This window comes from Fragaria vesca, linkage group LG1 (genome assembly GCF_000184155.1).
Source record: "Fragaria vesca subsp. vesca linkage group LG1, FraVesHawaii_1.0, whole genome shotgun sequence".
Lineage (NCBI taxonomy): Eukaryota > Viridiplantae > Streptophyta > Magnoliopsida > Rosales > Rosaceae > Fragaria > Fragaria vesca.
The window spans coordinates 9,314,651-9,326,295 of NC_020491.1; the positions used below are offsets into that span (position 1 = coordinate 9,314,651).

Here is an 11,645-nt window from a genome sequence, read left to right on the forward strand (position 1 = left end):
AAAAGAGAAGGAATCCATAGATGAGCATAATTTCTTCCATAGATGAACTGATGGTGATAAAGATTCCGAGTTTCCATATATATAAATCTGCAACTATCAAAGATTATATAGCTATATCAATGCAGTGCAATTCAAGGACCATTGCCAGAATGCCAGTACTAGAGATTCCCCTCCACTTTCACAAAAGTCCCTCTCAAGCAATGATATGATCAATCACCCTCAACACGTACTATATATATCAAAGTTGGATGATTAGGCACTATATATCAAATAATGAATCAGAATTTTAATTGCAGTATTATGAAGCCGGTGATCAAATTCCCATCAAGATATAACATACTGACAACCCAGAAACCACAGAGCTATACTGCAGCCTGAACTTAGTCGTGATCGTTTTATGAAATTAATTGAAAATGGAATAACTGCAGATTAGTCCAGCTGAAGTTAGTTGAACAACTTCAGAAGTTCTGATTCTGGCTAGAGCGCTAGCAATGAAACAAAAATATCAGAATTCAACTTGCATTTGTAAATTAAAAGGGCAACTTAACAAGTTGCTTGGTAGAGATTAAAGTGGATTCTTGGTATCTTCCAATTGGCAATTTATCTCAAGAATATACCAAAAAATTCCAAGCAGCTAGCTAGCCATTAAAACTTTGATCCAAGAACATATATATCAGTCCATATCTTGCTTGGAATATATATTAGCTAGTGGAAGAATAAAAATCCAAGATATGTGTACCAGAAATCTTGGAAATGGTCCAGTTGAATGCATACGCAAATCATTTTAGGTCAGTTTCATTCAGCATCTGAACTTGACAACATACCAAGTCCCTTGTATAGCAGGGTACTATATACCATTTGTACAGCAAGTACTAACAGTATTGGATTCCAATCCCAAAAGGCAAAAATGGAACCCCATGCCATCAGCTTGCTAGCTTGTTCCGCTTTTGAATTCCATGTGGACAGAACGTAATTAACAATACCAATGTGCTAGTACGTATACTGACATGATCTAAGCAGTAAACTCTGGATTGAGGATGGAGACTTATACCGAAAATCAACTGATCCTACGTATCTCTGCAGTTGTTACTTTATCATACTGATACCGCCAAATGACTAAGACTGTAGATTCTCACAGGTAGTCTTAAGCCTTAGAACTTGATACATTTCTGTACTGATAAATTTCTCAAAGCATGCTGAGGCTATTTTGAACTCTTTGAATGAGGCATGCATTGTTACACACTTGCACTAATTTCCAAAGTCCAAAAGTGTGGTTCTCAGTTGGCAGGCTGGTGAATGTAAATCAAAAGCCAAAGAAAGAGCAGGAAATTAACAAGAACAATTAACTCGTCTTATGAAGTTCTGAGCAACCAGAGACAAAGTGAAACCTTTATATTGTTGACCGTATCGGATCAACCTGACCGGCCTTGAAAGCAAATACTACATTTCCTGTATGATTCTCTGAGATTGACATTTACTTTCTGACCAATTAAGCCATGTCAATATCCTTTCCTTTTCCATAATCACAAAATCTTTCTTCTTTCACAAGCCTCCTGTGAGTTTATGGACAATGATTAAACGCTGATCAGTCATTAACAAATTGCTGTCAAAATCAACATTTATCATCAACAATGAGATGAGACCACTAGCCACCTTATCCCCAAAGGTCCTTTGCTTACTAAAAACGTATGGCTGGTACCAAAATCTTTGTAGGTCTGGTCATATTCTGTAGTCCAAATTTGGGAGCAATGCTGGAATATATACAGCTTTTTGGCACCACTGATAATGCTTTAGTAATATCTTCATTAAGAAATGCCCTATATATTTCTGTAAGCTGAAGTAACATATGCATTGATACATTTTCAGGGTGGATATATTAATCTTAAATCTCATGCATTTCAATTCAGGTGCCAAACAAAAGCAATATCTATAGAAAATGGCAAAAGAATTACCTTAATCGATATTGTGCTCATGTTGAGTTCTTGGCTCTGATATTTCGTCATTTTTAACTTTCACACAGTAATATTTCCCTGTATATCATAACTATCTTACCTAAAAACTCTAAACCCCAACTCCTAAACCTTAAACCCGAAAACGTTTTGGACATAATAAGTACAAATATTAGTAGAGAGACATCCAAGATTGCTGCAATCAGCTGCACAAGTGCAATGAAGAGTAATTGCAAAGATAATTAACATAGGTAACTAAAACTAAAGGAAGAGGCACAACTTGGTGTTTATAATCAAAGCTGGGAATATAAATTGTAACAGTAAAAACAGCGAAGGACCAGGACCAGTCCTTTCATAGCGATTCTTAAAGCTTTGGTGTTCTTTGTCCTTCTTCTTCATGATCTTGTGGTTCTTAAGGGAACGGGTCAGTCCTACAGTCCTACTTCATATTCTGACTCTTTTTGAAGATATATTCGCCCAACTGGCTTAACCCCACCACACTCCTCTCCCTCCTCCTTATAAGGAGACCTCCTCACTTGCTTCTTTCTTAAACTCAAACACAACCATCAAACCCTTTTCCCTTCAAAGTGCTCATTACTAATGGCATCCAACTCACTCTCTTCACGAAGCTCGAGCTCCTCATGGACTCCTAAGCAGAACAAACAGTTCGAAAAGGCACTAGCCTTGTACGACAAGGATACCCCTGACCGCTGGCAGAAGGTGGCCAGAGCCGTGGGAGGGAAGTCCGCGGAGGAGGTGAAGAGGCACTATGAGATTCTCATTGAGGATGTCAAGCACATTGAGTCTGGTAGAATCCCATATCCTGATTACAGGAACAGTGACTAATAGTTAATAAGCCTTCACTTCTCCTCCTTAAGTTTGAAGTGCAAAGGTACTTACACTTCACTTCACTTCACTAGCCTCCTTTCTACTTTTATTCTTACTGTAAACTCTCACAAAGGGAAAACACTTACAACTTCATTTCTCCCAATTTCGATAAGTTAGTTGGCGCCCAAACTAGTACCAAGAAGGCCTTGGCATTAGTATATGTGGTCTTGTTTAACTTTGTAACTTGAACAAGATAGGCATGACCATTTCTAAGATGGGGAATTTGTGTAGCTCCATTCCTGGTCCCCTTAGAATTGCTTTTAATTATTTATTTTTTTCTCCTTGCAAAAGTCCAGGAAAGTGAAGTTGAGAAGTACTTGTGAAGTGCCAGTTCCTCAGTGTGGTCCATCAGTTTTAATACAAAGGCTAGGCTAACATCCAATTCACCTAACTGCAAAACTACTAGCTTATCAGTATAATAATGTATTGAATGCAAAAAGGAAGAAGCTGACTACACTATGTTCAATTTCTTATCCTGTCTCCTCCACATGTGATCTGATCCTACCACTTTTGGATAATATGCTAGCTACTGGTCTTATACTTTCTTCTTGAATCAAATACCAAGTGATCAGATACAATTGCCTCAAAATTAACTCATCATGCATCACTTCGGCATTCTTACATTCTTCTGCAGACTTGTTTGAGGCTTTTCTGCAGACTAAAGCTTTCGTTTTCTCGATTTGCAGGCTCTTGAAGAATCAAAGATGAAGTTCAAGAAGCGAACTTGTGAAGATTAGCAGATGCAGAATATATCATATATGTGTGTAAAGAACCCGGTTGGGTAGTGTGCAAGTTAACCATTGTAATGGCTTTTGTTCCAAGTAATCGTCTATGAAATTCAATACCACTATGATTATGAAGTCTATGAGAGAGCATAAATATTTTTTTTCCTGTCAATCTGTGGATGTATGGGACAAATGGGATATGTAGTACGTAGTATCCCATTCCATATCTCATGATCTCATCTCTCACTGTTGTTGTCCAGCTACAACTCCCCATCCTCAGGGATCAGAATCTTCAATAATCATGTTGGAGACTAGGAGATATGTAGTCATGTACTGCAAGAACCATATACCACTTTATGGTAGAGAATAATAATATTCTTTTACCATCAAAAATGAAAAAAAGATTTCTACCCTTTCTTAATTAATTCTTAATAAAAGAGGGGAGTGCGTACATATACTTCTTACTTGACGTGTAAACTCGAAATGTACAAAAAATTGAAACACCAACTAGGTTTATTGTGGTATTCGCGGTTCACTTGGAAATTTCCATTTCTCAAGTGTAAAAATCTTTAAATGAAACGTTGAAAGACTAACATTTTGTGCGTGTAACAAAATTGACTTTTAACCAAAACATCTTGACTAACATTGAAAGACTCGAAACCTAACGAAGCCACGTGTACTTTTGTGTTGTCCATCTAGGGTTTAGGGTTTAGATCATAATTTTCAAGTCCAAACCCTGAACCCAAACTACCACCACGTACGAAATACCGACCAAACACCCGGCTTTGAAGCAGGTTGGCTCAAACTTGCCGGAAGTTTGTAGGCCGTTGTCGGAATGGCATAAGCCGATCGACATAGCCGGGTCTGAGTAACTGGGCTTTTTAGTAATGGGCCAATCCGAATTCATTTCTACCATCTTCTAGAAAGAACCACAGGCCGGGTCGGGTAAATGGATCCGAAAACAATAAACCCCAGTTTGGTTAATTGGTGTACCCTCCACGCAAAACCCTCCAAATCGATCTCACCCTTTTCAATGCTTCGGGTTTCCGCTTAAACCCTAAAACCCAAAACCAAACCAGCTCTCTCAGGGTTTAAGCTCCTTCACACACACCCATGAATTCTCAACCTTGAGATTCAAAAAGCTTCAACCTTTAATCAATGGCGGCCTCGAAGCTCTCTTCCTACGTAGCAATGGCCATCGCGGCGGCCGCTGTGCCGTCGCTCTCCACACGCGCCTACGCCGACAGCGGCGGCTTTCGCTTTTCTCCGTTCTCCTCTTCTTCTTCTTCGTCGGATCCGAAGGACCCGAGTCCGAGCGGCAAGTCGGAACCCGAACCCGAAGAGCCCAGAGGGTCCGGGATGGACCCAGAGGCTTTGGAAAGAGCTGCTAAAGCTCTCAGAGAAATCAATAGCTCTAAGAGTTCCAAGCAGGTCTTGTTTTCTGTCTGCTTTATTTGATTTTTTTTTTTTTGAAATAGGTGAAGATTTTATTTTTGGGACTAAGATGATGAATTGTATGTTTATATATGCAAAATGTGTTATGGGATTGGAGATGAATGTTTGAAGGAGTTAAATTGGTGAGCTTGTGTTGTTTTACAGATTTTCGACATGATGAGAACACAGGAAAAGACTCGCCAGACCGAGCTGTCTGCCGAGAAGGCCCATTATCAAGCTCAGCAATCTCATGCTGACATTGTAAGTTGCTTTTCTGTTCATTTTGCGTTACTATTAGTTAAAGTTGGAACGCAGACATTTTGGTTGCAAACTTTAGTTGGTGAGTGAAATGAATCAAACAGCTTACCTCGATGTTTAAGTGTTTAGTTATCTCGATGTTTTAGTGTTTAGTCGGGGAGGTTAATGATGAGTTTCATGGTCCTCGCTCTACACATGCGGTTATCTCTGCTTTCTCATGGACTACCTCTTGTATTGCGAGTCGTTATGTGTTGGGGTTTTAGCATTTAGCTCTTAGGAAATTTTGAGTGCCAGCATGCCAATTTATCTTGTAAGAGGATCTAGTTCTTTACATTTTCTGTTGTGCATTTCTAGCTTACGCTGTTTTCTTTTTACAGGAAAGGCAGAAGAAATTGGCTGAAGAACAAAGAAATATTGTACAGCAAGACGCACAGCGGAAGGCACAAGGTATGCGCTACGAAGATGAACTGGCCAGGAAAAGAATGCAGGTGCGAGAAATGAAATGAATATTTTTCTTCTTACTTATGGTTTTTGGACTTGAAAATTATGTTCTTAATACTGAGTGAAGTCGCTTGGAGCCCGCAGTGGTGGTGGGAACATATAGGCAAGACTTGCTTTGCTTTATGTCCTTTTTGATATTGCACCACTAGTACTCTACTACTCCCTTATTGACACTTTGGTTAGTTTAGTAGCTACTCTCTGATTTTTTAGACAAAGTTGATTAGTAGGCTTGGTTTTAAATTTAATAATGATATAATCTCCCATTCCATTTCTTTCTCTGACAATAAGTCTATAAAATGTCCAACACATTCTGACTACGCTTTTAGTGAAACCTTGGTGATATCTGTGACATTGCATTGTTTTCTTGTTTGCAGACAGAGCATGAAACCCAGAGGCAGCATAATATTGAGTTAGTTAGGATGCAAGAGGAATCCTCTATGAGGAAAGAGCGAGCAAGACAGGCTACTGAGGAACAGATTCAAGCTCAGCATCGTCAGACTGAAAAAGAGAGAGCTGAACTAGAAAGAGAAACAATACGAGTGAAGGCCATTGCAGAGGCAGAAGGTCGGGCCCATGAAGCAAAATTGACTGAGGACCAAAACAGGAGAATGCTTATAGAGCGGATGAATGGTGAAAAGGAAAAATGGCTTGCTGCAATAAATACAGCTTTCAGTCACATTGAAGGTATGCAAATCGAGTAGGTGTGTACTTTTTAAGAGAAAATTCAGACTCCTGTATTCTCACATGAATAAGCAACTTGGATGGGCAAAACTTGAAGAAATGTAAAAATAAAATAAATAAAAAATTGAAGAAATGCTATATTAGGGTAAGATGTACAGTTTCAGGGATATTTTGGAATATTGATCTTAGCAGATGAGTTGAGTTAGTTATTGTTGTATGTCTTTTTTACTTCAACCTGTTCGTAATTGTTTCTCATCTGCCGTCTGCAGGGGGTTTTAGAACTTTACTGACTGATAGGAATAAATTGGTTATGACTGTCGGAGGTGCCACAGCATTGGCTGCAGGTGTTTATACAACTAGGTATGCTGATCTTTTTATTGCATTTACATTTCAATTTTTGTGCTATTATGCTCTTAAATAGCAAATGCACAACCATGTAGATTTTTAGAAATATCTTTCAACCTAAGTAGGAATACAAATCCGTTTATGTTGAAGAAAAGACTACATATGTCAATATTTTTTCTCCCCTAACATCCGTTGCTTAAACCGAAAAGGGGAAGCAAAAACCTTTTGGAGATGGATTTACACAACCGAAGGCCTTGGTGAAGGCTAGATGCAATCTCAGCTTGTATGCCGATAGAAGACTAAATCTAACTGGTTGATACCTCCCAGAAATGCTACTTCATTGCTGACTTTACAACAATCATTGCATTGCAACCATATTGTTTATGGTCAATCAAACTGATGCACAGAAAATTTGTTTTTCATAAATATATGCAAAGTTACCCAGTGATGCCTTGTAATTCTTTGATTTGATGAAGAAATTTTAGTAGGATTACAGAACTGCTGTTTATCCATGATAAATATCGTTCCTTGCATATGCAATCATGTAATTGATTTTCCTTCTTTTCTTTACAGAGAAGGTTCTAGGGTTATATGGGGCTATGTCAACAGGATACTTGGGCAGCCATCTCTGATTCGAGAATCATCCATTGCAAAATATCCTGGTGCAGATATTATTTCTCAAGCAAAGAATAAGGTTTTAAATTACAGTACAGCAGCTTCTGGGTCACTGAAGAATGGTCTTGGAAATATTGTTCTCCATCCTTCGTTGCAGAGGAGAATAGAACAACTCGCACGAGCTACAGCAAACACTAAGGCTCATCAGGCACCCTTTCGCAACATGATGTTTTATGGCCCCCCTGGTACCGGTAAAACAATGGTTGCAAGGGAAATAGCTCGAAAGTCGGTATGGCACTGATTCATGGTCATAAGCAATCTCCTTTATTTGGTGCTCAACTGCTCATTTATATGTCTTACTGGTCTTTTTAAGTATTCTATTCCATTGTCAAATAAATGAAACTACTTTAACAATTAGGAGGTCCAAATAGTGGAGGATTTTTAAATGATAATACGCTTGTAACTTTATTCATATATTGAAGCCTGAAGGTTTTGAACCTTGGCAGGGTTTGGATTATGCTATGATGACTGGAGGAGATGTTGCACCCTTGGGTGCCCAGGCTGTTACTAAGATTCATCAGATATTTGATTGGGCAAAAAAGTCAAACAAAGGTCTACTACTCTTCATTGATGAGGCAGATGCATTCCTATGCGAGTACGTTAAACATCTCTAAACATATTTCCATCTTACTTCCAGTTTTCACGCAGTTAATTATTTCATCTGTTCAAATTAAATATTTTTTCTAAAAGGATTAATATTTTTAGTTAATTCTGTTTCAGATGTACCACCAAGAGTTCTTTACTTCATAGCTTCGTTCATTTATTCTATCAGTATCATTCATATGTGGGAAGGTTTAGTCCTCTGATGAATATTTGTTCACGTGCAGGCGTAACAGCACACATATGAGTGAATCTCAGCGTAGTGCTCTAAATGCTTTGCTGTTTCGAACTGGAGACCAGTCGAGAGACATAGTTCTAGTACTTGCTACAAACAGGCCAGGTGATCTTGACAGTGCTATCACTGACCGGATAGATGAAGTGATTGAGTTCCCACTTCCTGGAGAGGAGGAGCGATTTAAATTATTGAAACTCTACTTAAACAAGTATCTTTCTGGTGAAGACAACACCTCTAAATGGGGCATTCTGAACAAGAAGCAACAACAGAAGATAACTATGCAGGATTTGTCCGATGAGGTGCTCCGAGAGGCTGCCAGGAAGACAGATGGGTTCTCTGGCCGTGAGATAGCTAAACTCATGGCTGGTGTTCAGGCAGCTGTGTACGGGCGCCCAGATTGTGTACTGGACTCCCAATTGTTTAAGGAGATTGTAGATTACAAAGTTGCGGAGCATCACCAGAGGATAAAACTAGCAGCTGAAGGTGGTGATGGGATTTTTGGCCTAGCTTGAGTGAATAGAAGTAGGAGTTGAACGTCTGTCATATCCCATATGGTAGAAACTTTTTTGCGCCTGTTATATTTTTAACATCTCATTCGATAGTTCTTTACTTGATGAAGCACATTCCCAATGAACTTTCATGTTTCCTTGACCCGGCTAATCTACAGTAAACCCATAGATTCCAAGAACTGCACACAGAAAAGTTTTGTATTGATGCTATGGCAATTACAATGTATGAATCAATAATGTGATCATGGTACGTATTGACTCTTCACTAGTGTTCGTTTCTGTACGTTTAATCCATATTCTTTCAAACCAGTGTGCTCTCTTTACTTACCTGTGGATTTGCAGGCTCTATTGAATTGCAGATTAAATTCAAACTGTGTTATTTACTCTTCGGAAAATATGGGTAGCTTCTTTAGGATATACAAGTCTTCACTTATAGATATTTCTGTGAAAATCAACCAAATTTGAAAATTCTAAATTTCACAAGAATACGTATAGGTTAGTATACACAAAAAATTTGTAGATGTTCAACAATATATATTAAAAGGACGATTTTAATCTTCAATACTTGCACTACTCTCTGAGCTGAGTGAGCTCCTCTAATAAGAAAAATCTGAACTGTTCAAGCGCCTAAGTACGCTTTAGATCCAAAATGATGGGAATTATTACATCAATTCCTTACATTGCACGCAGATTTGGTAACTGAATCAAATTTGGGCAGAGAGCTAGGTTGATGAAACTTAGAGCTCTGAACCAGAAGCGCCGGTCTTCCTATTTCTGACATATTGGTCTTGTGGTGGCTGAATTCCAAGACCGATGGCAGCTCCTTGGAGAGCCTGTTCAGCTTTGTCTCTCGCATCTTCTTTAACATACTTCTCAGTTTCTTCGATGGCCTGAAGAAACTTAATTGCCTTTTCTTCTCTAGCCAAGTTCTTATCATTCTTAAGAATATGGTAAATAGTCCTTAGAATCTTTTCAGCTTTAGCCCTTTGCTCTCCTTTAATCGCTGTGAAGGCTTGTTGCATAAAGGTCTCTAGCATCTTCTTTTTTCTCTCCTGATTAGGATCATGATCCTCCTCCTCCCCCTGATCTTGCTCAACTTTGTATGCTGTAGCCAACTCTTCTTCATGTAGCTGCTCAATTCCAAGATCATGCGCAGCTCCTTGGATAGCCTCTTCAGCCTTATCTCTCGCATCTTGTTTGATATACTTCTCAGTTTGGTCGATGGCTGCAATAAATAATAGTGCTTTCTCTTTCTTACATAATTCCTTGTTATCCCTAAGAAGCTGGTACACAGCGTTCAGAATCTCTTCTGCTTTATGCATTTCATGCTCTTTAATAGCTGCAAAGGCTTGTCGCAAATTGTTCGCTAGCTCCTGTTTCTTTCTCTGGACATCTTCTTCTTCGAGTAACCCCCTCGGTTGAACTCCTCCTCCTTCTCCTCCTCCTCCTCCTGCTACATCAGGATATACATGAAGTCCAGTTTTTGTAATTTCCGCTGTTAAAGAGTTGATGAGAGCTACAGCTTTGACTTTATTATCTGCCTCGACTGCCTGCTCAATTAAATTCACAGCGTCTTTGAAGTTGTGGCGGTCGTCCTCGTTAGCCCATTCCATTTCATTTTGCCTTGCATTAACTCCGGTAACCAAGGTCAGAGCTGTTTGATATTTATTAGCTTCGAGGGCAACCTCGGCTCCATGCAGAAGATTTAGCCATGGCTTCGTCGGAACGTCAGATAGTTTTTCCCCATCATTCTCCCCATCCTTCTGTGACAGTGCAAGTCCCCTAAATTGATTTACAACAAACATAGATTAATAGTTCAATACCCACAACACAGAGTTAAACATAGTCATCATAATAAGAACAAAAACAAGTCTCAAAAATATACTGCATGCATACTTGGTAGACCATTCAGTCCATGATTCCACTTTGCCAGCCCAAGAACTCCCGACGGACATTGTCAGCCATAACAGCAGCGCAGTTAGAGTTGAAATCTTGCTGGCCATCTTTCTCTTCTGGCCACTCGATCGGGTAATTGTTCTGTGGAGGAAAGTAAATGCGTGCTCGGAGTTGTTATACCTACCATGAATGTCTGTGTATTTATAGCCTCATTGGTTCGGAACCGGTGTTGCAGTAGTGCTGCCTTGTTATTCCTCCACCTGTGACGAAGGCATAGGCATGGCGACCGCTTCTCGCATCCCTTTGAACCAGTTTTCCATCGCAAGAGCCAAAGATGGATCAAGACATTGCATGCATGCGACACCACGTTAAGATAACTTTATTCTTATATTATAAAAGATAAAGAATATATAGTTCCAAGTTTAGTTTGATTTGAATCATTTGGCTGGCTACTATATATGCAAGAAAAACTATATACCATGACGGTTTAACATCAAAGTATCGAACTATATATATAATAAGTTAATAACAGAAGCTATAGCTCAAATAAAAATGATCGAGATGCGTGATGATGCATGTTATACATAAATGTACACTGATCATGAAACACAGCCTCATGCCATAACGACCGCGCGCGACTCAATGGGACATAGCACCTACACCTTGTGAAAAATTACAACCATCCTCTAATAGAACATCTTGTATAATGTCAGGAGGTTCATCTTCCCACAACTCATCTAAAACCGATGATCAAACAAGGTGGGCAAGTCTATTTGCCACTCTATTTGCTTCACGATTGACACGGCAATATTATGGTAATCAAAATCTTCTTTTTTATTGCTTGATTTTTGAGATATATCCTCATGCTCTTCTTATGGAGAAAAAACTCTGATCATTAATTCAAAGGCACATAAAATGCGGCAAACCAGAAACACCATGGACCTTGGTC

At 39.1% G+C, this 11,645-nt stretch overlaps 2 protein-coding genes across 2 annotated transcripts; both read left to right on the forward strand.

Moving 5' to 3' along the window:
- The first annotated feature begins 2,518 nt into the window (after positions 1-2,518).
- On the forward strand, positions 2,519-3,695 carry LOC101297955 (protein RADIALIS-like 6-like). Its single transcript, XM_004287840.1, has 2 exons — positions 2,519-2,841; positions 3,524-3,695. Exon 1 carries the CDS (start codon positions 2,550-2,552, stop codon positions 2,793-2,795), a length of 246 nt encoding a protein of 81 aa, XP_004287888.1. The 5' UTR covers positions 2,519-2,549; the 3' UTR covers positions 2,796-2,841; positions 3,524-3,695.
- An 889-nt stretch (positions 3,696-4,584) lies between these two features.
- On the forward strand, positions 4,585-8,888 carry LOC101298252 (ATPase family AAA domain-containing protein 3-A-like). The gene is made up of 8 exons (XM_004287841.1): positions 4,585-4,993; positions 5,162-5,257; positions 5,632-5,742; positions 6,130-6,439; positions 6,706-6,796; positions 7,355-7,685; positions 7,903-8,051; positions 8,284-8,888. The coding sequence occupies exons 1-8, from the start codon at positions 4,721-4,723 to the stop codon at positions 8,801-8,803; spliced, it is 1,881 nt and encodes a 626-aa protein (XP_004287889.1). The 5' UTR covers positions 4,585-4,720; the 3' UTR covers positions 8,804-8,888.
- Positions 8,889-11,645: the final 2,757 nt, after the last annotated feature.

Coding starts and splice junctions, on each gene's coding strand:
- LOC101297955 (XM_004287840.1), top strand. CDS start 2,550: ATGGCATCCAACTCACTCTCTTCACGAAGCTCGAGCTCCTCATGGACT.
- LOC101298252 (XM_004287841.1), top strand. CDS start 4,721: ATGGCGGCCTCGAAGCTCTCTTCCTACGTAGCAATGGCCATCGCGGCG. Junction 4,994..5,161: donor GCTCTAAGAGTTCCAAGCAG/GTCTTGTTTTCT, acceptor GTTGTTTTACAG/ATTTTCGACATGATGAGAAC. Junction 6,440..6,705: donor AGCTTTCAGTCACATTGAAG/GTATGCAAATCG, acceptor TGCCGTCTGCAG/GGGGTTTTAGAACTTTACTG.